The 27,939-nt window shown below is 41.8% G+C and overlaps 1 protein-coding gene across 2 annotated transcripts; it reads left to right on the top strand.

Annotated features, from left to right (window-relative positions):
* On the top strand, positions 1–27,885 carry terfa (telomeric repeat binding factor a). Of its 2 annotated transcripts, XM_061667628.1 has the most exons (14): positions 1–276; positions 2,318–2,413; positions 11,903–12,036; positions 12,342–12,425; positions 12,521–12,661; positions 13,895–14,019; positions 19,746–20,246; positions 20,391–20,501; positions 20,744–20,851; positions 20,946–21,056; positions 21,131–21,259; positions 25,162–25,229; positions 25,309–25,343; positions 27,627–27,885. In XM_061667628.1, the coding sequence occupies exons 1-14, from the start codon at positions 129–131 to the stop codon at positions 27,783–27,785; spliced, it is 1,950 nt and encodes a 649-aa protein (XP_061523612.1). In that variant the 5' UTR covers positions 1–128; the 3' UTR covers positions 27,786–27,885. The 2 variants fall into 2 exon arrangements, with proteins under 2 accessions (XP_061523612.1, XP_061523621.1); XM_061667637.1 differs by lacking the exon at positions 25,162–25,229 and having other exon boundaries at positions 27,627–27,691.
* Positions 27,886–27,939: the final 54 nt, after the last annotated feature.

The following is a 27,939-nucleotide window of genomic DNA, read 5'->3' as shown; positions in this document are numbered from 1 at the left end:
TCGAACAGCCACACACACAAACCGCCGTTCAACATTAAACACAACAAAGAGGAAACACCCACACTTTTTTTTAAAGCACAAACGCCTCGACGCCGCACCAGTGAGCAATTACGTCGCTATGTGAGAACATGGCGGAGGAAGACCCAATTGAACAACGTTCGGAAACAGAGTCCTTCATCAACCGCTGGATTGTAGATTATTATATATCGTTAGCGTTAGAGTTATTTCAAAAAGACCAATACGAAGACTTTTGTGAAGTGAGAGATGTTATCAGCAGTAAGTATCAACTTTCCCTAATAATAGTGGTTTGGCCAAACTCAACTTTGATTAGCTATCTGAAGTTTATTGATGTCTACTTGTTGGTTGAGAACGTCCACGTTCCTAGTTTCACCACGTTGTAGATGTGACGTGTGTATAATACAGTATCATTGTCCTTGTTTACGTAAAATCGTGCTTTTTTTTCAACGATATATGCCAGCGTTACGGTTTAACTGACTCCCAATTCGAGCTGTGGCCGTTGGGCTAACGCTACACAAGTAATCTTGTTCTCATGGTCAGCAGATTCGTCACACAGCTACATCGAAGTCGTTCAACTGTAGTATTCAAGTTTTCAATGAACACATGAAACACAACGTCTCCTTTGCTACACAACAAATTGTGACCGATGTAAAAAATTTTAAAGTAAAACGTAAATAGCGATCCTCGAACCCCTTGATGCGTAAAAGTGAGTTTGAAAAAGTGATATCCTATTAAATCCATTTAGTTTAATATGACTCGGACTTGCGGCCGCATGTCTTGGACACTCGGGTGAAGAGAGGGGCGGAGCTGTCAACTGATCACCACCTGGTGGTGAGTTGGCTCCGATGGTGGGGGAAGATGCCGGTCCGACGTGGCAGGCCTAAACGCATTGTGAGGGTCTGCTGGGAACGGCTGGCAGAATCCCGTCAGAAGGAGTTTCAACTCCCACCTCCGACAGAACTTTGCTCATGTTCCGGGGGAGGCGGGGGACATCGAGTCCGGGTGGACCATGTTCCGCGCCTCCATTGCTGAAGCGGCCGACCGGAGCTGTGGTCGGTGCCTGTCGTGGCGGCAATCCCCAAACCAGTCTTCATGTGTTTTGTGGAAATGGAGAAGGCGTTCGACCGAGTCCCTTGGGGAGTCCTGTGGGTTGGGTTGAGGGCAGGACTCGATGCAGGCCAGTCAAGTTCATCCATACCAAAATTCTCTTATCCATGTCATATGCTTTGTGTACTGCTGCACAGACATGTTGGAACAGAGTGGGATAATCTCCAAACTTTTTGACTGTCCTAAATCTATTGGTATCGTAAAGCAGTCAGAGTTCTTTTGACTGGAGCAATGTCTTGGACATTTCCAACTTTTTAGGAACAGTTTGGAGATGGCTCCTTCGTTTTCCAACATGACTGTGCCTCAGTGCACAAATCAAGGTTCATAAAGACATAGATGAACTTGACTTGCCTGCACAATCCTGACCTCAACCCGATAGAACACTTTTGGGTGAATTACAGCGGCGCCTGAGAGGCAGGTGTTCTCGTCCAACATCAGTGTCTAACCTCACAAATGCGCTTCTGGAAAAATGGTCATAGATTCCCATAAACACACTCCTACACCTTGTGGAAAACCTTCCCAGAAGAGTTTAAGGTGTTGTAACTGCAGTGGGGGGACCGATTTAAGAATGGGATGTGCCTTAAATTCATATCTGAGTCAAGGTAGGTGAGTGAATACTTTTGGCAATACAGTATGTATTGGTGACTCTAAACAGGTGCAGCGGCGAGGTGGCACGTTTTAATCTGATGTATGTCTCAACTTTTTTGGGGGGGGGGGGTGAAATACAGAAGTCTCAAAGGCACCTTATTTGTGATATTATTTATGTTATTGACTCACACACAACTATGCTAATTGGATTGCTGCACTAGATATAGGGGGAAAAAAGTCTCACTTTCCATTTTATATTTTCACACAAGCTAATGTTCACTTGGTCAATTCAGTGTGGCTTTGAAAACAGGAATTTGTTCACTGCCCCACAAGATGAGATAAGTCACATCTTTTAAATCACTTTTTAAAGCTTTACAGACTGGCTTTTATGTGATGTTGTCTTCTCCACTCGACTCCCCTAACCCCAGCATTTTTAAAAATTAATGTATGCTTTTTTTATTTTTTTCAGCCCTCGTGCTTTTAGCTGGGTCATATGCTTGTCAATGAATGTCTTAGTTTTGTTTTGAGTATGCTTTTCTGTTCTGTCAAAGTAATTGTTTTTATAGGTTCTATATAAATAGTTTTTTTTGTGTGTGTTCTGCAGGTATCATTGTCCGTCCTGTGGCAAAAAATGATGTGATGCCGAGAAAGCTTCTGGTAATGCAGTTACTCTCCAGGGTAAACGAGGGCGAAAAACTTGGTGAGACTGCGGTATATTCATTCTGGGACACTGTCATGAATCTGCATCGGTAAAACTGGGAACAAGCATACCAACATTTGCGCCAAATTAGAGGATTTTACCTCCAAATGCAAACACAGTCAGCGAAGGCCCTGTTATAGTATGTCTTTAACACTGCTTGCTGAGCAACTGAATTGGACCACGGGGAAAAAATGACAGTTCATTGCTCTTCGCCACACATCAGGCAACTTAGCACTGCATATACAATATACTGTACTGTATTATGCTTTTAATTGGACCACAAAAACAGCACGATTGTCAAGGAAGAAGTGGATGGCCAGCAGTGTTTCCCCTAGGTTGAGCATTTACATGTGATTTTTGGCAGTGCGGTTAAGGGTGCCACCATGGTGTTTGATAAGTGCATTAGAAATAATATAATAATAACATCTGCATTTTTGGGGAGCGCAGACATCTTTACAAGGCAGACGGTTTCTGTCTAAATAGACAAGGGGTTAAGTTATTGGCTGCCAAAATATTTTACTGCGTACGTCATTGAGAGAAGAAGAAAACACTGGCCTTGGTGACAAGGCTAAAGGACAAAACGATCCAGTTATTCCCAAACAATTGGAGGAACAGGAGATAAGGCGACACAAGGCGCAGACGGATTAATCAGGGTCATACAAACAATCGGAGGAGCAAATGACAAATGAGATGAGCCAACACGTTGAATATCCCACACCTCTCCCTGCCCTATTGGAAAAAAGCCCAACGCGAAACTCACTCTCTACTAGCCTAAATTCTATGCTAGGTGTGACGGACAGGATGAAGACTTGTCAATATTGGAATCAAATGCACACCACGCCAAGATCTGCCTCCATCCCCCCCTCGCCTGAAACCACCGTCCACTTAAATGCGAAGAGCCCCTCCACCACCCATGAAGAACCTTATCTGCGAATCTGACTGATGTCTGCGGGGTCTTTTCCAGAATAAGTCAGACCCCTATGGAGATCAGACATTTTTGATCCCTGTAATTACATGGGATTTTTTTGACAATTGTGCAAAAGATGCAGAGTCCTCTAGTACTAAGAGCAGTTCGAGTGACTAATATTGCAATAGTCCGATACAATGACCATTTTACAAAGGGCGCCGAGACTTCAAGGAGTGTATGCAGTTTAGTGACGGGTAGCGTGATAATCTGGGACAATGTTGATTGTGCAAATGTTGCAGATACTCCTCAATCAGTGTGCAAATGGAGCAGATGCTACTCTGGCATGAGTGGCCAGTATTGGTCAACAACAGATATGCAAATAGTGCAGCGTGGCGAGAGTACTACTAGTGAGTGCATCAGTAATATATAATTGGCCCCACAGAAATGTGATAACAACCTTAAGTCAAAAAATTGCCAGCATGTTGTAATGGAATTGTAGGTTAGGTGTTTAAGAAGTTGATCGCAAGAGGGAAGAAGCTGTTGGAATGTCTGCTAGTTCTATTTTGCATTGATCGGTAGCGCCTACCTGAGGGAAGGAGCTGGAAGAGCTGGTGACTGGGATGTGGAGGGTCCGAGAGGATTTTGCACGCTCTTGTCGTAGTTCTGGCAGCGTGCAAGTCCTCAAGGGTGGGTAGGGGGGTACCGACAATCCTTTCAGCAGTTCTGATTGTCCGTTGCAGTCGGGGTTTGTCCTTTTTTGTAGCAGCACCAAACCGAAGAACACAGGACTGATTCGATGACCGCTGTGTAGAACTGCCTCAGCAGCTCCTGTGACAGGCCATGCTTTCTCAGAAGCCGCAGGAAGTACATCCTCTGCTGGGTCTTTTTGATGACTGAGTTGATGTTGGTCGCCCACTTCAGGTCCTGAGAGACTGTAATTCCCAGGAACTTGAAGGTCTCGACGGTTGACACAAGGCAGCTGGACAACGTGAGGGGCAGCTGTGGCGAAGGATGCCTCCTGAAGTCCACGATCATCTCTACAGTCTTGAGCGTGTTCAGCTCCAGGTTGTGTCGGCCGCACCACAGCTCCAGCCGCTCCACTTCCTGTCGATATGCAGCCTCGTCACCGTCCTTGATGAGGCCGATGACAGTGGTGTCATATGCAAACTTCAGGAGTTTGACAGCCGGGTGCGCTGAGATGCAGTCGTTCGTGTAGAGAGAAGAGCAGCAGAGAGAGGACACAACCTTGCGGCGCCCCAGTGCTGATGCTGTGTGTGGATGAGGTGGTCTCTCCCAGCCTGACCTGCTGTGTCCTGCCCGTCAGGAAGCTGTAAATCCACTGGCAGATGGCAGGTGCGACGCTGAGCTGGAGAAGCCTGGATGAAATGAGTTCAGGGATGTTGGTGTTGAATGCTGAGCTGAAGTCCACGAACAGGATCCTCGCGTAGGTCCCTGCACTGTCGAGGTGTTCTAGGATGAAGTGCAGTCCCATGTTGACTGCATCATCCGCAGACCTGTTCGCTCGGTAGGCAAACTGCAGGCGGTCCAGCAGGGGGCCTGTGCCGCTCTTGAGGTGGTCCAGGACGAGACGTTCAAAGGACTTCATGACCACAGATGTCAAGGCGACAGGCCTGTAGTCATTTAGACCAGAGATTGCAGGTTTCTTGGGGATTGGAATGATGGTGGAGCGTTTGAAACAGGATGGTACTTCGCACAGTTCCAGAGATCTATTGAAGATCTGAGTGAAGACTGGCGCAAGCTGGTCTGCGCAGACTTTGAGGCAGGATGGGGACACATGGTCTGGGCTTGCCGCTTTGTTAATCTTTTGTTGTTTGAAGATGCGTCTCACATCCTGTTCGTGGATGGTAAACGCAGAAGTCAGAGGTGTGATTGTGGTCGGGGTGCGGCCGGATGGGTGTGGGGTGTGAAAGTATCCTTTTCAAATCTGCAGTAGAAGGTATTAAAGTCGTTGGCTAGTGTGCTATTGTTCTCAGCTTGGGGGGATCGTTGCTTGTAATTAGTCAGCGATTGGAATGCATGCCAGACTGATTTAGAGTCTTTAGCGCTAAACTGTTTTTCCAACTTTGCTGCATAGTTCCTCTTTGCAATGTTAATTTCTTTAGTCAGCAGGTTTCTAGCGCGATTATACAGGGCCCTGTCCCCGCTCTGATTTGCGTTCTCCTTATCTTGGCGAGGCTGGTCTAAAATGTTAGTTTCCCTGGTAGGACAGTCGATGTGCTGCTTGTATTTAGGGAATTCGTGGTTGAGTTTAGCTTTGTTAAAGTCCGCGAGAATAATGAGGGGTGAGTCCGTTTTTTTTTTTTTTTTTCCCTCCCCAATTTCGTTGACTTGTTCGGCGAGCGTTAGCAGTGCGGCCTTCGTGTTAGCTTGAGGCGGGATGTACGCTTCAGCGAGGATGAATGATGCAAACTCACTCGGCGAGTAGAATGGCTTACAGTTAAAAAACTGCGACTCCAAATGCGGGCTGCAGTGTGTGCTGAGCTCCCACCATTTTTCGTTGATATAGACGCATATCCCGCCGCCTTTTGTTTCCCCCGATAACTCTGTGATGTGGTCTGCTCGGTGAAGATGAAATCCCGGAAGCATGACGGCGCCGTCGGGTACAGCCTCACAAAGCCAAGTCTCCGTAAAGCATATGGCGACGGAACGTCCGAAGTCTTTATTGGTCTTTATCAGAAGATGAAGCTTGTCCATTTTGTTGGGTAGGGAGTGTACATTCGCGAGGTGGATCGACGGGAATGCCAATCCGTATCCTCTCTTGCGGAGTTTCACCTGGATGCCGGCTCGCTTCCCTCTGTGGCGTCGCCTCCATGCGCCGAAAACCGCCGACGCCGCTCCGGTGAGTAACCCGGGGAAAAAACTGAGCGGATTTGCGAAAGTTGGTGAAAGCAAGTCCGGAGTAGCCTCCTTGATGGTTAGCAAGTCTCCCCTTGTTTAAGTGAGTCGTGTAATGTTTCCAAAGATGAATGAAAAACACAAAATCAAAAACAATACTAGAGAGTGCGTAACCGAGGCGACCACACTGGTTGGCGCCATCTTGGTAACATCTCTAAGAATGTTGAAATTCTATTAATTGACATTAAGTAAAGACCTGTAAATCAAAGCGTAGGAAAGCAGAACGTAAGTGGAGAAAAACTAAATTGCAAATTGACTGACCTCTACAGACAAAGTATTTGGAATTTTAACCAAGAGTTAGTCATGGCCAGATAGCCACTTTTCTGAAATCACCAGTAAGAACTTCAACAATACTCTCACTCGGTTTGCTGTGGTTGACAAGCTCACAACCCCCCCGAATCAGATAGCTCCAGAACTCCTAACAGCAGATAAATGCAATGAATTTGCTTATTTTAGGGAAAAAATACAATCCATCAGCTTTTTCAAAGCTATTGCAAAGTCTGTGCTCGCTGATTTGCAGCAAATAATCAATTGCTCACTTCAGTCAGCCGGGTTTCCTAAATGTCTTAAAGTAGCTGCCATTAAGCCTCTGCTAAAAAATTTAATGCTGGACGCTTCCATGTTAGCAAGCTGTAGACCAATCTCACTTTCATAGCCAAGATTGTTGTTATTTTTAATCAACTCAGCAATTTCTTTAACTTAAATGGACTTTTTGACAAATTTCAATCCGGGTTCCGAACTAATCAAAGTACAGAATCGGCTCTTATCAACGTGCTAAATGATACAAGATTGAATACTGACTCTGGAAAGTTGTCAATTCTGGTCTTGTTGGTCCTCAGTGCGGCGTTTGATACGGTAGATCATAATACTTCTGAACAGGTTGGAAACGTGTTTAGGACTAAATGGAACAGTCCTTGAATGTTTCAGGTCCTACCTGGAGGAAATGAGTTATTTTGTAACCATTGGAAGTGTTCAATCTCATCGAATGGCAATGACCTCTGGGGTCCCTCATGGGTCAGTTCTTTGACCCCTCCTGTTCAGCCTGTATATGCTACCCTTGAACTTTAATTTTGAGTATCATAGCTATGCAGATGACACAGTTGTAACTAGCAGTGTCTCCAGATGACTACAGTTCAATTGAGGTGTTGTGTCACTAGCTAAAATAGATAAATATCTGGATGAGCCAAAATTTTCTTCAATTAAACCACAACAAAACTGAGTAATTGTTTTTGACAATAAAGGAAAGAGCATTGCTGTTAGCAAATACCTGGACTCACTCTATTTAAAAACCAAAGACCAAGTCCGAAAACTTGCTTGTTCTGATAGATTCACCTCTGACTTTCGATGCTTCAGCTTTAGAATAGATTTTAAAGTTCTGCTCCTGGTCTATATATTACTAAACGGTTTATGTCCTGAATACATGAATGACATGCTAATGGAATATAAACCCAGTAGGGATCTGAGATCGCCACACTCAGGTCAAATAGTGAAATACAGAGTCCAACGCAAACATGGTGAAGCAGCCCCAGGCGTGCATGTTTTTAAGTCCAGGTTAAAAACTCTTTTTTTTCCCCCCCCCCCCCATACTTTTTAGAGCATTTCCACTTTTAAATGATGCACTGTACACTGTTTTAGTCTTATTTTTATTTAAATTGTTTTCCTCTGTGTTTTAAATATTTATAAGCTGTTTTTTTTTTCTTTGTTTTTAAATGCTTTTAATCATGTAGAGTACATTGAGTTACCTTGTATGAAATGCGCTATAAGGCAAGTCCTCGATTTACGAACGCATTCCGTTCCTATGCTGGTGACGTAACGTGAATTTCCGCATAAGTCGGATTTCACCGTTAAAGTCGCAATGTACGGCGAAATACTTATGTTACAGGTATGGTCCCACGTGATTGTGACAGTAAGCTCAGTGTGTGTGGGCGTGTGCGTCAGTGTGTGAGTGAGACGGGACTGCGCAGGCGTCGTGAGACGGGACTGCGCAGGCGTCGTGAGACGGGACTGCGCAGGCGTCGTGAGACGGGACTGCGTAGGAGGAAGGAGTGCGCGCCGGTACGTGTGTACAGTCGCAAGTGTGGTGACGGCGACCGGGGAAGAGTAGCGATTAGCGGTGGACCCGTTGACGTTGAATGTGCAGAGGAGCTAATAAAGCCATTAAAGCAGCAAATCGGTGCTTTGTGCCTTTGTTGTTTACGCCACCCAACTCAGCTGTGCAACGAGAGAAGGGAGTTAACCCCTGCGTCTCCCGACCACGGTCAGGTGACCGTAGCAGGAAAGGTTAACACTTAGTATAAAGAAACTAAAATACATTCAAATAATAAAAATTAAAAAATAAGATGTAATAATAATGCTGCTGTACTTACACTCTCACCAGTAATGGTGAAAAAAGGAGGGTGAAAAAGGCAAAGATACTCCCAGCGCACAAACACAGACGAGCACTATGCACTAGCTAAGCAGAAACTATGGTGCTTGGACAAAACGGCGGACGAGGCACGGGCGTCGTAAAGTCAAAACGTCGTGGACGAGTGCGTCGTAACTCGAGGACTTCATATATAAATAAATTTGCTTTGTAGTCTGATCCAGGCATTATGTGTTGGCTGTCTCAGACGTGTTGTCTGTCCCATAACTCCATGCTTTTTCTTTTTTGTTTTAAATAACTTTATTGGCTGTCAGATAGTTACAGTACTATGTCAAAAGACACACAACAAGGGTAAAAATAAGCTAGCTTTTGGATTCAAATGTAGGTGCACGATGACGACATGGAGTAAATGTCTTGCGGAGCGATTGGATCAGCGAATTATAACATTAAAACCAATCAGCCGATCGTCATAAAATGCTAATTATCAGCCGATGCAAATCATATCAGTTTAAAGTCTTAACTTCAACATCTTATCCACGTTACTTTTAGCTAGTAAGAAAGCTGCTAAGGTTCTTGACATTAAAACCGATCACCATAAAATGCTAATTATCAGCCGATGCAAATCAGATCGGTGTAAAGTCTTAACTTCAACTTCTTATCCACGTTACTTTTAGCTAGTAAGCAAGCTGCTAAGGTTAATTTTAGCGTTGCACACATTTGCTGAAAAAGAAAGCTGACTCGTATGGATCTCCAGTGTTGTGCCTAGATCAGACTACAGGATTCTATGGTAATATATATGTGTATATATATATAAGTAGTGTAACCATTTATTATATCGATGTACCAATTTATATTCCTGCGATCCAACTGGATCTATCTGTGCGCAGCAAATTACCCTTCTGGAAGTTAGTATAGCGATTTAAATCACTTCAAAAGGTAATTGATTTTATCGATAGTAGGAAGTAATGCACCGGATTTACGCACGGCAGGTATGTGTTGTATTTCCAAGAAAAATGCTTGTAATCCCTTTTACTTCGCTTGATCCCCACCCCCCCCTTTTCAGTTAACACGACACTTAACACTGTCAAGGCTACTTCATCTCTCCTTTGCTTCTGTCTTTATGCCCCATATCTAGTCACTACTTTCTGTGGTGCCCCTAGTGGTTGGATGAGGCACCACAGTATTTCTGTGTGTGTGTTGTTTTATAAGTTTTATTTTTATTTTTTTTAAGTTTAAGACGTCCATCTATCTGCTGGATGGCAGATGAGGGAGGCGGCTTGTGAGAAATTATGATTAAGCATGCCTGCGGGTGCGTGTACTTTGAAGCCTTTCAAGCTGCTTAGCTTAGCTTGCTAACCGCTAACAACGATAGCAGACCACCCTCGATGGGAAACTCTAGTGAACAAGAGGAGAACCAGGGACAGTGTCAACTAAGAGCAGGTTTATTCATTGATTTACATCCAGCCACTGAATCGTTTCAGAGCATTTTTTTTTTTTGTCCCGTTCAGCTGTTGGGTCAAGCAGAAAGGAAGATCTGTATCCCTTTTATGCCGGAACAGATTGTGTGTCACAGTGGACTTTTTAAGCTGCCACTGTGGTTTATTTGTATTCTGATGGATATTTATTGAGAATTACAGTTGTTCAGTCAAACAACAGTGACAGAAAAAACAAAGGAGAGAGTGAAAAGGTAACTAAATAATATAGGAAAAGGCAAAGCAGTTGCTGTGAACAAGATGAGGAAAGTAAACCATTATATAATTAGTACAATGACACATTGGATTTGAGTGTTGTATGGGTCAGTAGTGCTATACCCTGTGAGAGACAGTGACAGTGACAGGAGGGGATGCTTGTTGACCTGGCTGTACAACTGAAGTATGGTGGGAGTGGCTATCTAAACAGAGAGTGAACAGAGAGTGTAATTGAAGCGATATCCAAGATATGCAGAGTTACAAGTTATTTATCGCAGTGAGTGAGTGGCCCCACACCCAGGGAATAAGGTGTCTGTCTGCAGACACATGCAAGTGAATTGACACCGTTTTGGATATACAATAAGTCAGAAGTGTCCTGTTCTGAAATGTCCTCATCGCGGGGGCAGAGGACCCCAGCCAATTGAGAAGTGGGGTCGGGCCCAGGAACCACCCGAGAGCGGCCCACTGGATGGGACACCTCCCACACCGACGGATCCAGGGTGGTCCACCGGCCCCACCGAGGACCCACCCGGAGGAGGCCTTAGGCATTGAGGTGCTGCGGGTCGTGCCCGTGGTTGCGGTCCCACCGCGGAACCGCAAAGCACGTGTAACATCGACGACAAAAGCTGATCGACTAGTACATCTTTTATTAAATAGGAAACGTGGCTACAATTATCTCATTAGTTTACGGATGCTAATCCTAAATGTATTAAGAGACAGAGTGATGTTAGGGATTATGTCACAACACAGAATGAACTAACTTCAAATTCAGAAATAGCCAATAACAACAGAAAAATATTGTATTTAATGTTTTCCTGGAGGATGCATTTGGGATTAGCCTTTGAAGTTGGTAATAGTGAAAAATGAAGTGTAACAGACAATGATTTTAATTAATTCTTTTCCAGAATGAGTGTGCTTAAAGAGGGGGATGCTATTCATGTGGCACATCTTGAAGCAGGTGCAGGTGGAGATGGGCCTGGCTCAAGTTGGAGGCCAAAACAAAAAAGCAAAGAAATGAGGCAAATTAGAATCTTAAATGTGTATATCAACATGTACTTGAGCGGTGTAAATACAAAAAATTCTACTTGAAGAACATTTATTTTGCCTTATTGTACTCTTCAGTCTTCCAGATTGCCTAATTTATGTTAAAATATATATATTTTTATATCCCTGTGGGGACCCGGGGGATCTCCCCAGACCCCCTCTTACGTATTTATTTTTTTTGTCACCATTTTCATGCCTTTAATGTTTACATTTCTGTAAAAAGAAGTTTTTGCAACCACGGTGTAGTTCCCAGATAAGAGTTGGCCTAGCTTTTATTTCTTCTTCCTTTTACTACTACTTTTTCTTCTGTGTATTCCTGGGCGGCCTGGATGCCCTGTGACATCGCGCTGCCTCTCTCTGGTCAGTCTTGATAAGATGACAGATATTGCCGCCTGTTCATCACCTCGAGTACACCACGTACTAGCTAGAGGAGCAATAAGAACATACTTTGCAATTTTTTACACGTAATTTGTGGGGTCATCAATAAATTTTAGATGTTAAAATCAGTATGTGTCTACCCTGCATGTGTTGTGGCCTATCCGTATAATAATTATTTATATTTGTCATTACAGATATGACATTTGAGAAAGACAATGACGGAATATCCCCCTTGGAATCAGCCCTTATGCAGCTGGAAAGTTTGAGTCAGGAAATTGACGTTCAAAAAGAGGACTTAAAAAATGTTTGCACCTTAGTGAAGGAGATGGTATGTGCACATGATGAACTATGAATACTGTATATGTACTGTAGATAACAAATACTTTATACTAGTACATCGGTACCTTTAAAGTTGAACACAATGGTCATTGGTCTAATTTGTTTGTTGCTAACAGATATTCCCAAAGGAAATAATGGAACTCACCATCATAAAACAACATTTTAAATAATATCTCAAACTCAGTGTAACCTCTTAATGTTCCAATGTAAAAACTAAACACTCTCTCTTTGCCTAAATGACAAAGCCAGATTGAATTTAGGTGTAAGATATGTTTTTTTTTTGTCTGTCTTCAGATTGTGAAGCTTTTTATTAAGAACAAAGATTTTATCAAAGCTAAAGAGGCGATCTGCCATTTCCCCAAATCAATGGTTGCCAAGGTGAGTTCTCTTTTGAAACATCTTGTTTGAAATAGAACTCCTGATTTCTTTTCCTTTTTAATTTCATAAGACAAAAATGTGTTTTTGTCCCGTAGAAAAAGATTTTCATGGATCTCATCAGTAAGAAGAGCAACAAGCATAAAGTCATTGAGGAACTTGACTTCAAACAGTTAAAGGTCGAGATCTCAGCTTTTTGCCTGAAATTCTGCTCATTCTCTGTTCCCTTTCTTCACAAGGTACGTGTGTTAAACACCGGAAGTGATCTTTTTGTGTCTCAGTCAATGTCCTAGTGCTGTTAGACCACTCTGTCAAGTAGTGATATGGTCTAATATTGTAATTTTAAGGCCATGTCCGTGCGGAGGTAAGTTGAAGTGTATCTACGAAGGTTTTGTTAAATAACTGCTACATTCCGTCCTCATTAAAACTGTGTTTTGGTAGCCCAAATACGATACTTTTGTTTCAATTCGTGTCCCAGAGTGAATATACAGTCCCCTCCAAAAGTCTTGTATATATATGTATATAAAAAGTTCAGAATTACAGCTTTTATTTCATGGAATTCACATCTAGATGTGTTATACAACAACAGAATACCTTTTGTTTGAAGCCACCTAATTTTCAAGTGAGTATTAGAACACGTGACTGATGGGTGTTTCAAATTGCTCAGGTGTTGTCTTTTAGATTGATTGCTTAAACATTAAATAGTGCTTGTATTTGGCTTTGGGTTTCACCTGTAAAAACTGCATTTGCTGTTAAGCAAACATGAAGACCAGAGAGCTGCCTATAGGAGAAAAGCAAACCATTTTGAAGCTTAGAGAAGAGGGAAAATTGATCAGTGCTAGTGCACAAACATTGGCCACAGCCAACACAACAATTTGGAATGTCCTGAAAAAGAAACAAACTACTGGTGTACTGAGCAACAGACATCAAACAGGTTGGCCAAGGTTATCAACAGCAGTTGACAGAAACATTGTGAGAGTTGTGAAGAAACACCCAAAGACATCGGTCAGTGACATCACTGCCAACCTCCACAGGGCAGGGGTGAAGGTATTTGTGTGTGTGTGTGTGCGTGTGTGTGTGTGTGTGTTTGTGTATATATATATATATATATATATATATATATATGTGTGTGTGTGTGTGTGTGTGTGTGTGTGTGTGTGTGTGTGTGTGTATATGTCCATCCATCCAGCCATTTTCTGAGCCACTTCTCCTCACTAGGGTCGCGGGCGTACTGGAGCCTATCCCAGCTATCATCGGGCAGGAGGCGGGGTACACACTGAACTGGTTGCCAGCCAATCGCAGGGCACATACAAACAAACAACCATTCGCACTCACATTCACACCTACGGGCAATTTAGAGTCTTCAAATAACCTACGAATATGCAGGAGTAAATTTAATTTTCCCTTAAGGGATTAAATATTGATGATAATAAAGTAAGTAATTTGTTGGTTTATTTGTATCTTTGTACCAGGCTGCAAAGCAGCTCATCGATCAACTCAACAAGCAAAACGCTGAGACCACCACAACCGATGAGTCAGATGAATGTGGCCCCTCCAATCGGCCAAGTGCACAAGTAAACATCCAGCTACGGATATGGTAGGTTCATAGAATACATGAGATTACGGTGAAAATTTGAAAGACGGAAAGTCCCGACAGTACGCATGGGCCAGTACCAGGTTCTGGTGGTATGGCAACCTTTAGCAAAAAAGTTACAATTACAACACTAAATGTATTATTTTGAAAGGGTTGGGTAATTTAAGATTTTCCATTAAACACAATCTATTTTATTTTCAAACACCACATAATTTGTTACATTAGTAAACAAATGCCATGGTAAGTTAAAATAAATCAAACTAAATGTGAGCAAATACATGCAGTGCAACAATAATAACAAATAGTTGAATTCTTTCTGTAAAAAACACTTCAAAATCATATGTATTTTTTTCTGGGAAAGGCGAATCGGGGTCACTGAAACTGTTACTAAGATGATTTAGCAAGCCTACAGTATTTCACCAAGCCTAGACACAGTAACTCTAGTAGTTCGTTGCAAAAAAAAAATGCAGACCGCCGGAACAATATGATGGAAAACGTTTGTGGTTTTGGAACCATGATCTTTTCAAAAAGCGGTATACCTTGAAACCGGTAACTGCTCCTTGCCATAATACAGACCCTTTACAAAAACAATTATTTCCATAATTCCATTCAAAAAGGTAAACGTTCATAGATTAGATTCTGGGCCCACAATTTAAACAATTTCAAGTATTTATTTGTTTATTTTTACATAATTTAGGGTTCCAGCTCATAAAACCCACGAAATCTGGAATTAAAAAAATTAGACTACTGTGAAGAAATCACCATTTACTTATCAGTTTTTGTAAAAAAAATAAAATAAAAAAAAAAAAATATGGTAATCTTCAATACTTGGGTTGGCAATCCCTTTGCTTTAATCACTGCCTCGATGCGCCATGGCATTGAGGCAATCAGCCTGTGGCATTGCCTGGGAGTTATGGAAGCCCAGATTTTCTTGGTCCTTGCTGTCAGTTATTCTTTGTTTTTGGGTCTGGTGCCCCTCATGTTCCCCTTAAATAATACCCCATAGATTCTCAGTGGGGTTTAGATCCTGCGAATTGGCTGGCCAGTCAAGCACTGTGATGGCATGGGCATCAAACCAGGTTTTTGTGCTTCCGGCGGTATGGGCAGGGGCCAGTTCCTGCTGGAAGATGAAATCTCCATCTCCATACAGATCCTCAGCAGAAGGAATCATGAAGTCCTCTAAAACATTCTGGTAGACAGTTGCGGTGACCTTGGATTTAAGAAAGCAGAGTTTACCAACACCTGCACTGGACATTGCACCCCAAATCATGGCTGACTTTGGATATTTCACACTGGACCTTAAGCAGCTTGGGTTCGGTTCTTCAGCTGTCTTCCTCCAAACCCTTGGACCTTGATTCCCGAATGAAAGGCACACTTTACTTTCATTGGAAAAGAGGACCATGGACCACTGGCCAACAGTCCAGTCCTTCTTCTCATTGGCCCAGTTGAGACTCTTCCTACATTGCCTCAGGCTCAGAAGTGGCTTGACCCGAGGAACCAGACAGTTGTAGCCCATCTCCCAGATGAGTCTGAATGAGGTGGTTTTTCAAGCTGTGACTCCCGCCTCGTTCCACTCTGATAATCCGCTGAAGCCCATGGTCATCTCTTTTGTTGGTGCATCTTCTCCTGCCAAATTTTGTCCTTCCACTAGACTTTCCATTGATATGCTCGGACACAGCACTCTGTGAACACCCAGCCTCCTTAGCTATGAACTTTTGTGGCTTATCCATCATATGGAGGGTATCAATGATGGTTTTCTGGCCAGTTGTCAAGTCTGCAATCTTCCCCATATTGAACGTAACAGACAACTGAACCAAACTGAATCAATTTAATGACACCTGGGGAAACCTGTGCAGGTGCTTAGAGTTTAGTAGATGATCAGTGTGTGATACTCAGTTTAAAATATTTATGGCCTGCAAACTTGGGGCTGATTTCTTCACAGTATTCACATTTATTGAATTTCGTAGGTTTTATGAGCTGGAAGCCCAAATTATGTGATATATATATGAATTAATGAACTGCAAACTTTTTGAATGGAGTTATGGAAATAAATAAACTTTTCCATGATATTCAAATTTTTGGTAAAGGGTCTGTATGTGCAATGCAAAAGAAAATAAGTATCATTACAGGCATTAATCGGCTTACGACGGTACCGACAGGCAATGTTTCGAGGTTACAAACCTCTACATGTGGCACACGAAGGCACCCTCACTTATTGTCATACTTACTGATTTTCATTTGTTTTATATGTATTGACGAAATATTTTTCATAGAGAGTTACTGTTGTTATAACTTTTGCGTTAGCGCAATGTTCCTACTCATGTACGAATTTGGCTTATGCCACCAAAGTAGGAAAATATTTCCATTGTAAACCAAAACCTCTTTGCATTTAATTGCACCAACAGCATACGCTACAAAAAAAAAAACATTATTTTCCTTTAGGCTTGTCCCGTTAGGTTCCAGCCCAATACCTATCAAATGTCATTTTTTTTCATTGTATTTTGTCATATTAGTGTCCAGAAAAGGCCCCTCTGACAGCTTCTTCTGTTTGACCCAGTTTTGTATCCGCTTTTTCCATATTTGGCTCACCCCACTTTTCTCTATACCCACCCCTCACTACTTGTGAAAGCACACGCGTTTGTTGTGTTGACAGCGCTGGCTCGGGGCGTTGAGCTCCACGGAGATCTTCACTAGTGACGTAGATAAGCCTGAGAAATTCTAATGAACTGATTTTTAGGCCTCTTGGCAGAAAGACGTCTAACTGGAAAGTGTGAACGATTTAATTCATATTTCACGTTTACTGTGGCACCGTACAGCCAAATTAAAATTTTAACTAACCAGTGGAGAATGGGGTAGAATTAGGCTTAATCAGCATTGTGGCATCTCCTCTAGTAGTGGCTTGGGTGAAAACTACTTTTTTTAAAACAGCTTATTCTTTAGCTCTAAATTTGATGATACAGTAAACATATTGAACTACTGTGTTTTGGCCCAACTCAGGCAACTTTATTATCATAAATAATAATAAATAAAGGAGAAGGGTTTTTAACATATTCGCAAACACATTAAATATAACCGCATGACATTTATGCCAATAGCAATAGCAAATTACAGACCAGTGTGCAGGATGCTTAGTATTTTCGTCATTGTACGGTGCATTTATACATTGTACAGTGCATTTATACATTTTATTTCATGGGGACTTGAATAGCACCAATTTGATGGAATAGCATATAAACTTTAACATAGTATGGGGGATTGATATGAGCGAATGGTAAACAATGCATTTGCATCGTTATTTATTAGTTTAGTGTGTGTCTTAAGGCTATAATGACCGTCCAGGCAGCTACAGACTTGGTGGTATACATTTAGTGCGTGACTCCACTCATCTATAACGAAATTACTGATTTATGACCACAGGCTTGCTTGTTTAAAAATAATTCACACTTGTTAACCTTCTACAGTGGGTACGGAAAGTATTCAGACCCCTTGAATTTTTTTCAGTTATATTGAAGCCATTTGCTAAAATTATTTTTCTTTTTTTTTCCCCCTCATTAATGTACACACAACACCCCATATTGACAGAAAAAACTGAATTGTTGAAATTTTGCAGATTTATTAAAAAAGGAAAACAGAAATATCACACAGCCATAAGTATTCAGACCCTTTGCTGTGACACTCATATATAATTGTGCTGTCCATTTCTTCTGATCATCCTTGAGATGGTTCTACACCTTCATTGGAGTCCAGCTGTATTTGATTATACTGATTGGACTTGAAAGCCCACACACTTGTCTATATAAGACCTTACAGCTCACAGTGCATGTCAGAGCAAATGAGAATCATGAGGTCAAATGAACTGGCTGAAGAGCTCAGAGACAGAATTGTGGCAGATCTGGCCAAGGTTACAAACAAATTTCTGCTGCACTTAAGGTTCCTAAGAGCACAGTGGCCTCCATAATCCTTAAATGGAAGAAGTTTGGGATGACCAAAACCCTTCCGAGAGCTGGCCGTCCGGCCAAACTGAGCTATCGGAAAAGAAAAGCCTTGGTGAGAGAGGTGAAGAAGAACCCAAAGATCACTGTGGATGAGCTCCAGAGATGCAGAAAGTTAAGAGAGTCAACCATCACTGCAGCCCTCCATCAGTCTGGGCTTTATGGCAGAGTGGACCGACGGAAGCCTCTCCTCAGTGCAAGACACATGTAAGCCCGCATGGAGTTTGCTAAAAAACACCTGAAGGACTCCAAGATGGTGAGAGAGAAGATTCTTTTGTCTGATGAGACCAAGATAGAACGTTTTGGCCTTAATTCTAAGCGGTATGTGTGGAGAAAACCATGCACTCTTCATCACCCGTCGAATACAGTCCCAACAGTGAAGCATGATGGTGGCAGCGTCATGCTGTGGGGGTGTTTTTCAGCTGCAGGGAATCCAAGGAAAGATGAATGTGGCCAAGTACAGGGATATCCTGGACGAAATCCTCCTTCAGAGTGGTCAGGATCTCAGACTGGCCCGAAGGTTCACCTTCCAACAAGACAATGACCTTAGCACACAGCTAAAATAACAGTGTGGCTTCAGAACAACTCCGTGACTGTTCTTGAATGGCCCAGCCAGAGCCCTGACTTTAACCCAATTGAGCATCTCTGGAGAGACCTGAAAATGGCTGTCCACCAACGTTCACCATCCAACCTGACAGAAGTGGAGAGGATCCCCAAATCCAGGTGTGAAAAACTTGTTGCATCATTCCCAAAAAGACTCATGGCTGTATTACCTCAAAAGGGTGCTCCTACTAAATACTGAGCAAAGGCTCTGAATACTTATGGCTGTGTGATATTTACGTTTTTCTTTTTTAATCTGCAAAAATTTCAACAATTGTTTTTTTCTGTCCACATAAAAAAAAACATGCATGAATTGAAGACTCTAAATTGCCCGTAGGTGTGAATGTGAGTGCAAATGGTTGTTTGTTTGTATGTACCCTGCAATTGGCTGGCAACCCGCCTCCTGCCCGTTGATAGCTGGGATAGGCTCCAGCACGCCCGTGACCCTAGTGAGGAGAAGCTCAATACTTTCCGTTCCCACTGTATTTGAAGTAAAGTCGTTTGAAACACAATTGCTAACCTGTCTCATGTTCTCTTGACTTGTTGACGACACTGTTCAGCGAGATGGATTTCTCTTAGGCTTTGCAAACATACAGTGTGAGCGGTCAGTCTGGTGACTCTGTTCATAATGTGTGGTGCAACAGGCCAATAGAATTAAGGCAGACTGTGTCCGTGTGTGTGTCACACACACACACGCAGAGTGTGTGTCTTTCACAGAAACTTACACACGTACTTAAAAAATAAAACCCAGAGAAGTTACATTGTGTAATATAAAATGACTATTAATGTTCCATTTGGCAATATCTGTGTATCATTTGATTATTTTGTCATTTGGTGACATTTAAAATGTCAGAAAATTAACAAAACCAGTATTTTTCACCCGATCTCGAGCAGCTAGAAATCACATGATCGAACTTGATTTTTGATCACATGATGGCATTGGGAGATCCCAAGAGTCCCAAGAGTTTTACACACAGTCAAGGTTTCGGCCAAGAATTTTCATTTCGGTCCATCGCTAATTTACATACAAGATTAAGCACAATAGTTCAATATTTACTCCATTAGCAGGCAATGTCTTTTCGGGTGTTATTTTCCAGCATATTTACTGGCTCCAAATTGTTCTCTTCCAACTTCTAGTGAACATTCAATTATCACGAAGGAGAGACTGGAGTCAGCCTACCAGGCTTTGGAAGCAGGTCTGGTGTTACCATTTTCTCACCTGGAGGAAGAAGTTGAAAATGAAACGGCTATCGCCATCCCAGCTCCTGAAATAGAGGACACAAATAAAAACTCGGAGAACGAAGATAGTTTCCAAAAAAACTCTTGCAGGCCTCTTGAGGTCACCCCTCCCACTCAAACAGATGCCCCTCCTCAATCCAAGACTGGTTCACCGCATAACACCACCAGGAAAGAGACGAGGGCCTCTGTGTTGAAATGGCAGCATCACAACATAGCGAAGATGGTGATGCAGCCGGACAGTCAGCCAAGCTTGTTGTATGCTACCCCTCAGGAGCAGGAGGCTGCAGTGAGAGTGCAGGAGCCGGCGGAGTCGCAAACTGTAGCCTGTCAAATCCCTCAAACTGACACAGAGGTTGTCCCGCTGATGAGACCTCAATTACCCACACATACAAAGAGCAGGTAAATTTGTTTGTGTAATTTACAGTATGTGACTTGCTTTTCGAACGATAAATCGATGAATTATTGTGACAGGCCTACCCTAACTTGTAGTTAAGATATTTTAACACCAATATCGGAGCTAATGTGAAGATTTTTGCCTTGTAGATCGTCCTCTAATGATGATGAGGCATCTCCACAATGTGAAGAACAATCTTCTAGCTCAGCAGGAAGCAAACGAGTCTCTCTGAAAACATGTAACGAAGCTTTGCCAAATGGGTAAGTGCGAAAGCTCTTAAAGGTGGTGGTGTTGTTTTTTTTCTCCCATTCGTCAATTCAGTCCTTTTTCTCGTCTTCTCTTGGTTGGCATGAGCACAATATCTACATAAGATGTTGTCTTATTGTAATCGACTACTAATTTGGCTTGTTAACACTTATTGTAGTAGAGGAAAAACACCCTAACTTGCAGTGACGATATTTTATCACTGTTATAGACTAACGTCAACATTTTTGCCTTCTAGATCTTCCGCTGATGATGAGACATCTCCTCAATGTGAGGAACAATCCTCTAGCTTAGCAGGAAGCATGGAAGTCTCTCGAAGAACATGTAACCAGGCTTTGCCAAATGGGTAAGAGCAAATGCTCTTAAAGGTGTTGTTTTTGTTTTCATTTTTCAATATAGTTCCTTTTGTCCGTCTTCTTTTGGTTGGCACATGTGTACAGAAAGAGCACTGAATCAGAAGAGTTATCATCAATCACTGTCCATGTGGCGCAGGATTCTACAGTAAACAATGAAACTCCTGTGGAAAAACAGAGCAGCGATTCTCTGAGCAAGTAAGGGCAAATTCTGCCTTATGACACATTGTTTAAGATTATGCTGCTGTATAACAATCCAAATGTTGTTGCAGGTTTATGGGAAATACAAATGAAGTCATAATCACTGATTCCTCACTGGACTGTTCGCCTTCTTTGATTCATCAATGCCGCTCCCCTCAAAAATGTTCCACTCCTAATAAGGACACCTCCCGCACGAAATGGTTGGTAGCTTTCATCAGAGAACCATTCACTTTCATGTGGGGCGAGGGGGGGGGGGTGAAATCAATTATATGGAGTTATGGTGCTTTAAGAGTTGCATGTTGAAGCGCTAATATGAATATATTCTTTCTTGTAACCGTTATTTGTCTCTTTTTTTTTTTTTTTTTTTTTTTTTTTTTTTTTTTTTTTCCCTCCTCCTTTGTCCTTTTAAGTCAGTGATTCCCTACCAAGATCCTTTGGCACACTAGTGTGCCGGGAGCGATCATCAGGGGTGCCATAAGAAATTATCCAATTTCACCTAAAGCTCTAATCCATAAATTCTGTCACCCCTTAGGCTGGAATTCAATATTACAACAACAGAAACAGTCACTTCGATATGACTTAGAGGCCCCCTTGTATTAGATGATTCTCCAAAATTCTCCATTTTTATTCTGTTCTGAAGGACAGCCAGTGGGGGGAGTAAAAGATGGATTCTTCAGAAGAGGAAATTGTTGTAAATTCACTATTATTGCTGTGTTTAGTGCATGCATTGGTTGGACATTGCTGAACTGAATTTTGTTGAGCACCCAAGCGGTACTCAGTCCCAGCACAAAGCTGTTATTTTCGTTTATCATCGAAGCTTGTCTGTATTTGTGTTGAAGATATCGGAAATATCCCATTCAGACAGAGTTAGTTATTGCTGCATTTGTGCAAGCATTGTTCAGTGCGTGTATTTCATGTCAGATACTTTGTTGGTCCTCAGAGAGAGGCTTTGTTCGTTCACTGCAATATTTATGATTATTGTTTTTGTTTACATGATATTTTGCTTTTCTGTAGCAGAAAATAATTGTTTAGTGAGCTTTTTTACAAAAGACAAGGGGCCGTACATTGCTAGATACAATTCGGCATTTCCACTATCATTCTCTGTGCGCCATTGAGTAGGCCAGCGTGGGAGATGAATTGGGTACTCACTAAATATAAAAAAATCTAATACAGTGGTGGCTCGAGATGTGAGTTGTCAATTCGCCGAGTTTTTGCTTGGACTTGCAAGCCCAAACTTGAGAAACAAGTGCTGTATGGTGTCAGGAGGCTTAACTCACTTGACAACAACCAGCACTTTGGGTGATATCACTTGCCACTGCCAGTTGGAGTTGCTGTTCCATTGGAAGAGCATTTAATTAGATGTTATAATAAACTTGCTGCCATTCATACAGCAGAATAAGTCATGGTTCCCTGCGAGTATATAAGCTTTGTGTTAAACTCTATCACTCTGGATAAATAAATATGTACGTAAATAGAGACAAAATTATTATTTCAGTCTTCATATTTTTGGGGGCATTTTTGTTTGTCGGCGTGCCGAGAGATTTTTCTAATGTAAAATGGGTGCGTTGGCTGTTTAGCAGTTTCACCCAACCTTTTTAGGGGCAAGGCACGTATCTCACAAATCAAATCACAAATAAAGAAAAAAATATCACAGAACACCAAGCAAGAATGTTAGACAAAATATATGCATTCATGAGGAATAGTGACGCGGGCCCCGCCGCTCTTGGCAAAAATCTGCGAGTAATTGGCGCTCACCCAAAAAGTTTATCGACTACAGATGCCACAAGATGATGGCAAATCACTATGTTGTATTAGAAAAGGCTGTGTGTGACCTGGTAAAGTTAATCTATTAGCATGTACCTTCAGCCTTTAAGTGTCAGAGCATTTTAATTAGTTACCAGACATTTTCAAAGCAGACTTTCTCATATTGACAGCTGTTTTAGAGCATTTTAACTCATCCTTCAGGACCCACAGAATATTGTTCTGTGACAGTAAAAGCACCCAACCTAGTGAAAGAAAGAGTAGACTCTCTTCTTTCATCTGAAAAATCTCATCTGTTTTTTAGTAACCAGCAGTAGAACATGGGTTGGTCTCACCCAAAAAATGGAGAAAAGGTTTTTGTAAAAAAAAAAAAAAAACCATATCAAGAACAGTGACTAGCGCTAATATTGTTCACTTTTATGACACCTCACAACCATAAAACAAAAACAAGACTGAGAAAGGAAATTTGACAGCATAAAATGTATTTATTCAGAGATAGAAAACTTAGAAACACGCAGTGAGTGACACTAACTCATGATGTTCATCATGAACTCTATGAAATGTCACTGAACAAAAATATAAATGCAACACTTGTGTTTTTGCTCACATTTTACGTGAGCTGATCTCCAAGATGTAAAGCTTTTTCTACGTACACAAAAGGCCATTTCCCTCAAATATTGTTCACAAATCTGTCTGAATCTCTTCGTGAGCATTTCTCCTTTGAGATAATCCATCCCACCTCACAGGTGTGGCATATCAAGATGCTGATTAGACAGCATGTTATTGCACAGGTGTGACATAGGCTGGCCACAATGAAAGGCTACTCTGAAATATACAGTTTTATCACAGAGCACAATGGCACAGATGTTGCACGTTTTGAGGGAGTGTGCAGTTGACATGCTGACTGCAGGAATGTCCACCAGAGCTGTTGCCTGTGAATTGAATCTTCATTTCTCTACCATAAGCAGTCTCCAAAGGCGTTTCAGACAATTTGGCAGTAAATCCAACCGGCCTCGCAACCGCAGACCACTTGTGACCACACTAGCCCAGGACCTCCACATCCAGCATGTTAACCTCCAAGATCGTCTGAGACCAGCCACCCGCACAGCTGCTGGAACAATCGGTTTGCATACCCAAATACTTTCTGCACAAACTGTCAGAAACCATCTCAGGGAAGCTCATCTGCATGCTCGTCATCCTCTTCGGGGTCTCGACCTGACTGCAGTTGGTCGTTGTAACTGACTTGAGTGGGCGCATGCTCACATTCGATGGCGTCTGGCACGTTGGAGAGGTGTTCTCTTCACGGCTGAATCCTGGTTTTCACTGTTCAGGTCAGTTGGCAGACAGCGTGTGTGGTGTTGTGTGGGTGAGCGGTTTGCTGATATCAATGTTGTGGATCCAGTGGCCCATGGTGGCGGTGGGGTTATGGTATGGGCAGGCGCATGTTATGGGCAACGAACACGGGTGCATTTTATTGATGGCATTTTGAATGCACAGATCTACCGTGACGAGATCCTGAGGCCCATTGTTGTGCCATTCATCCACGACCATCACCTCATGTTGCAACATGATAATGCAAGGCCCCATTTTGCAAGGCTCTGTACACAATTCCTGGAAGCTGAAAACATCTCAGTTCTTGCATGGCCAACATACTCCCCGGACAGGTCACCCATTGAGCATGTTTGGGATGCTCTTGATCGGTGTATACGACTGTGTGTTCCAGTTCCTGCCAATATTCAGCAACTTCACACAGCCATTGAAGAGGACTGGACCAACATTCCACAGGTCACAACATCCTGATTTAACTCTATGCAAAGGAGATGTGTTGCACTGCGTGAGGCAAATGGTGGTCACATCAGATAGTGACTGTTTTTCTGACACACACCTGTGAGGTGGGATGGATTATCTCGAGAAAGGAGAAATGCTCACGTACACAGATTTAGACTGATTTGTGAACAATGTTTGAGGGAAATGGCCTTTTGTGTATGTAGAAAAAGTTTTAGATCTTTTGAGTCCAGCTCACGAAAAATGGGAGCAAAAACAAAAGTGTCGCATTTATATTTTTGTTCACTGTATATTCGCCGGTGGCAGTAAACAGTTGGATTCCAGCTGACGAATGTGAGCGTCCACACCAGTGACTTGAGTACATTGCTCTGCCTGAAACTACATGTCGCTGGTATAGCTAGATGAACAAAGATACATTGTTTGTACTAAATACATATTTTTAGTCCAATTTAGTGAAATTGGCCGTTTTCTCGTAGCATATGTGATGATGATCTCTTGGAATCACAGAGGAACATGCCTTCTGCTGCTTGTTTAGCACAGTGTCTTTTTTTGACAGGAAGAATATGTTAAGCAACGCCAAGGAGACCAAGGTCAATTGGACTGAAGAAGAGGAGCTTTTCAATGGTCATATGAAAGGAAAAATCCACTTGGTATTAGCATGTTATTGTGTCTAATTGTTTTTTTTTTTCTTTTCTTCTTCTAGTGTCATTTAACAAGAGCTCCTCTTCGAGGAAGAGGGTAAGTGATTTATGAGATTACCAGGCGTTCTTAGAATAATCTGAAATATCTACAGAATATACTGTTTAGGTTTAACATGGTCAGGATTTTTGTGGCAGATTAGCGAGTTTAAAAAAAAACGTATCGCCAATTTGATCATAAGGTGGAGCAATATATTTATACAAATAACTTATAGAAATAAGTGAAAACAATTATACAGAAAAAAAAACTCAAAATATGGTAACTGATTATTGCTCATTAACTAAGGAGGGAAAAGGGGAGGAGGACTACAGCTCCTCATTGAAGTGTTCTTCCATAGTAAGAGGGAAAATCTGATTCTGGTGTTTTTTCCTTTTGTCTTTTTCTTTTCTACTCCATTGGTTGCTTTTGGAAAAACTAACTGATCCAGGGAAACCTAATCACAAATCTAACGCAGACGCCATTAAATTTGAGATTGGATGTTCGAGGATCTGCAACAGCTTTACGCTCTCAAGACGCATATAGGGCTAACCAAGCTTTCGGACTCAAACATACATGATGGCAGCGCGGAACGTCCCTGGAGTAAACGAGATTGTGTCAGCTATAATGTCTTATTTCGCAGGTATGATCAGATTGGTAAATTATGACTTTACATCTGATCATAAAATTTGAATAAAATATCCGCCAATCCAGTTCAGCCAATCAGAACGGTACAAAGTCTAATACTGTTTCACTCAGTCTGCATTTATTTATCAAAGTGGATGACTCGGCAGATATTTGGGGTACTTAGAGCAGAGGTTACTATTTGCGGAAATACTAAATTCACATCCATAGGTCAGTCTAGTTTTTGTTATTATTGTTCAACTGTTGCTATGAATTTGACAGATACAGCATAACAAATGTCTTTGCAACACCACCTTACATTACAATTGCAATGATTCAGATATCACAGGACAATCTATACACAGATTCCAATGAAGTTGGGATGTTGTGTAAAGCAAAAACAGAATACGATTTGCAAATCCTTTTCAACCTATATTCAGTTGAATACTCTACATAGACATGTTTAATGTTCAAACTGAAAAATATTTTTCTTTTTGTTGCAAATATTCACTTATTTTGAATTTGATACCTGTAACAAACACAAAAAAAAGCAGGGAAGGGAACGTTTACTACTGTGTTACATCACCTTTCCTCTGAACAAGAATCACCGTGGGTGTGAATGGGAGTGTAAATGTTTTTTTTTTTGTTTATATGTGCACGCTGATTGGCTGCATATGTGCACGCTGATTGGCTGCAGACCAGTTCAGGGTGTACCCCGCTTCTCTCCCAAGTTATATAAAATAGACGCCAGCATACCCCCAACCCTTGTGAGGATAAGCGGTTTACAGGGATGGCTGTTTTTAATTCAGAATCAGAATCATCTTTATTTGCCAAGTATGTCCAAAAAACACAACAAGGAATTTGTTTCCGTTAGTTGGAGCTGCTCTAGTATGACAACAGACAGTCAATTGACAGTGAATACTTTGAGACATAAAGACATTGACCAAAAAAAACAGTCACTGAGCAATAAAGGTTTAATAGTTATCTGGTAAGGCCGGTACATTTTTTTTTTTTTTGACAATTGTACAAAGATGCAGAGTCCTCTAGCACTTAGAGCAGTTTGAATGACTAATATAGCAATAGTCCGGTGCAATGACCATTGTGCAAAGGGCGCCGAGACTTCAAGGAGTGTATGCGGTTTAAAGTGACGAGTAGTGCGATAATCTGGGACAATGTTGATTGTGCAATTGTTGCAGATACTCCACAGTCAGTGTGCAAATGGAGCAGATGCTACTCTGGCATGAGTGGCCAGTATTGGTCAACAACAGATATGCAAATAGTGCAGCGTGGCGAGACTACTACAGTGAGTGCACGAGTAATATATAATTGGCCCCACAGAAATGTGACGACGAACTCAAGTCCAAAAAAAAATTACCAGCATGTTACAATAGAATTGTAGGTTAGGTGTTTAAGAAGTTGATCGCAAGAGGGAAGAAGCTGTTGGAATGTCTACTAGTTCTAGTTTGCATTGATCGGTATATTTTTTTTTTTTCTCCTTTCATAATAAAGACCTTAATTTTAAACTGCCTTTTGTGTTTACCTGTGTTGTCTTTGACCAATATTTAAATTTGTTTGATGATGGGAAACTTAAGTGTGACAAACACACAAAACAACAAAAAATCAGGAAGGGGCCAAATACTTTTTCTCGCCACTGTATATGATGTACATGTCCATGTATTAATGCATGTCTATGTATGTATATAATTTGCTATTGTGTTGCAGAAGTGGACAGAAGAGGAAAGCCAGAAGCTGAGGAATGGAGTCAAAAAATTCGGAGAGGGCAACTGGAGCAAGATTAAGGCTTATTACTCTTTCCGCGAAAGGACAAATGTCCATCTAAAAGACCGTTGGAGGACGATGAAAAAATTAAATTTAATTTGACTGAGTTGTTTAAAAAGGACCTGTCCTCAAAAGGACCATCTGTTTTCACTTTCTAATTTGGTAGTCGTATACATTGTTCAATAAATATTTGGATGCAGGATTGCCTCTGTAACTGTCACTTCTTAAATGTTCATCTTTAGGGCTTGTCCTCGGT

Source organism: Phycodurus eques, chromosome 2 (assembly GCF_024500275.1).
Source record: "Phycodurus eques isolate BA_2022a chromosome 2, UOR_Pequ_1.1, whole genome shotgun sequence".
Taxonomy (NCBI): Eukaryota; Metazoa; Chordata; class Actinopteri; order Syngnathiformes; family Syngnathidae; genus Phycodurus; species Phycodurus eques.
This window is presented reverse-complemented; position numbering and strand designations above follow the sequence as displayed.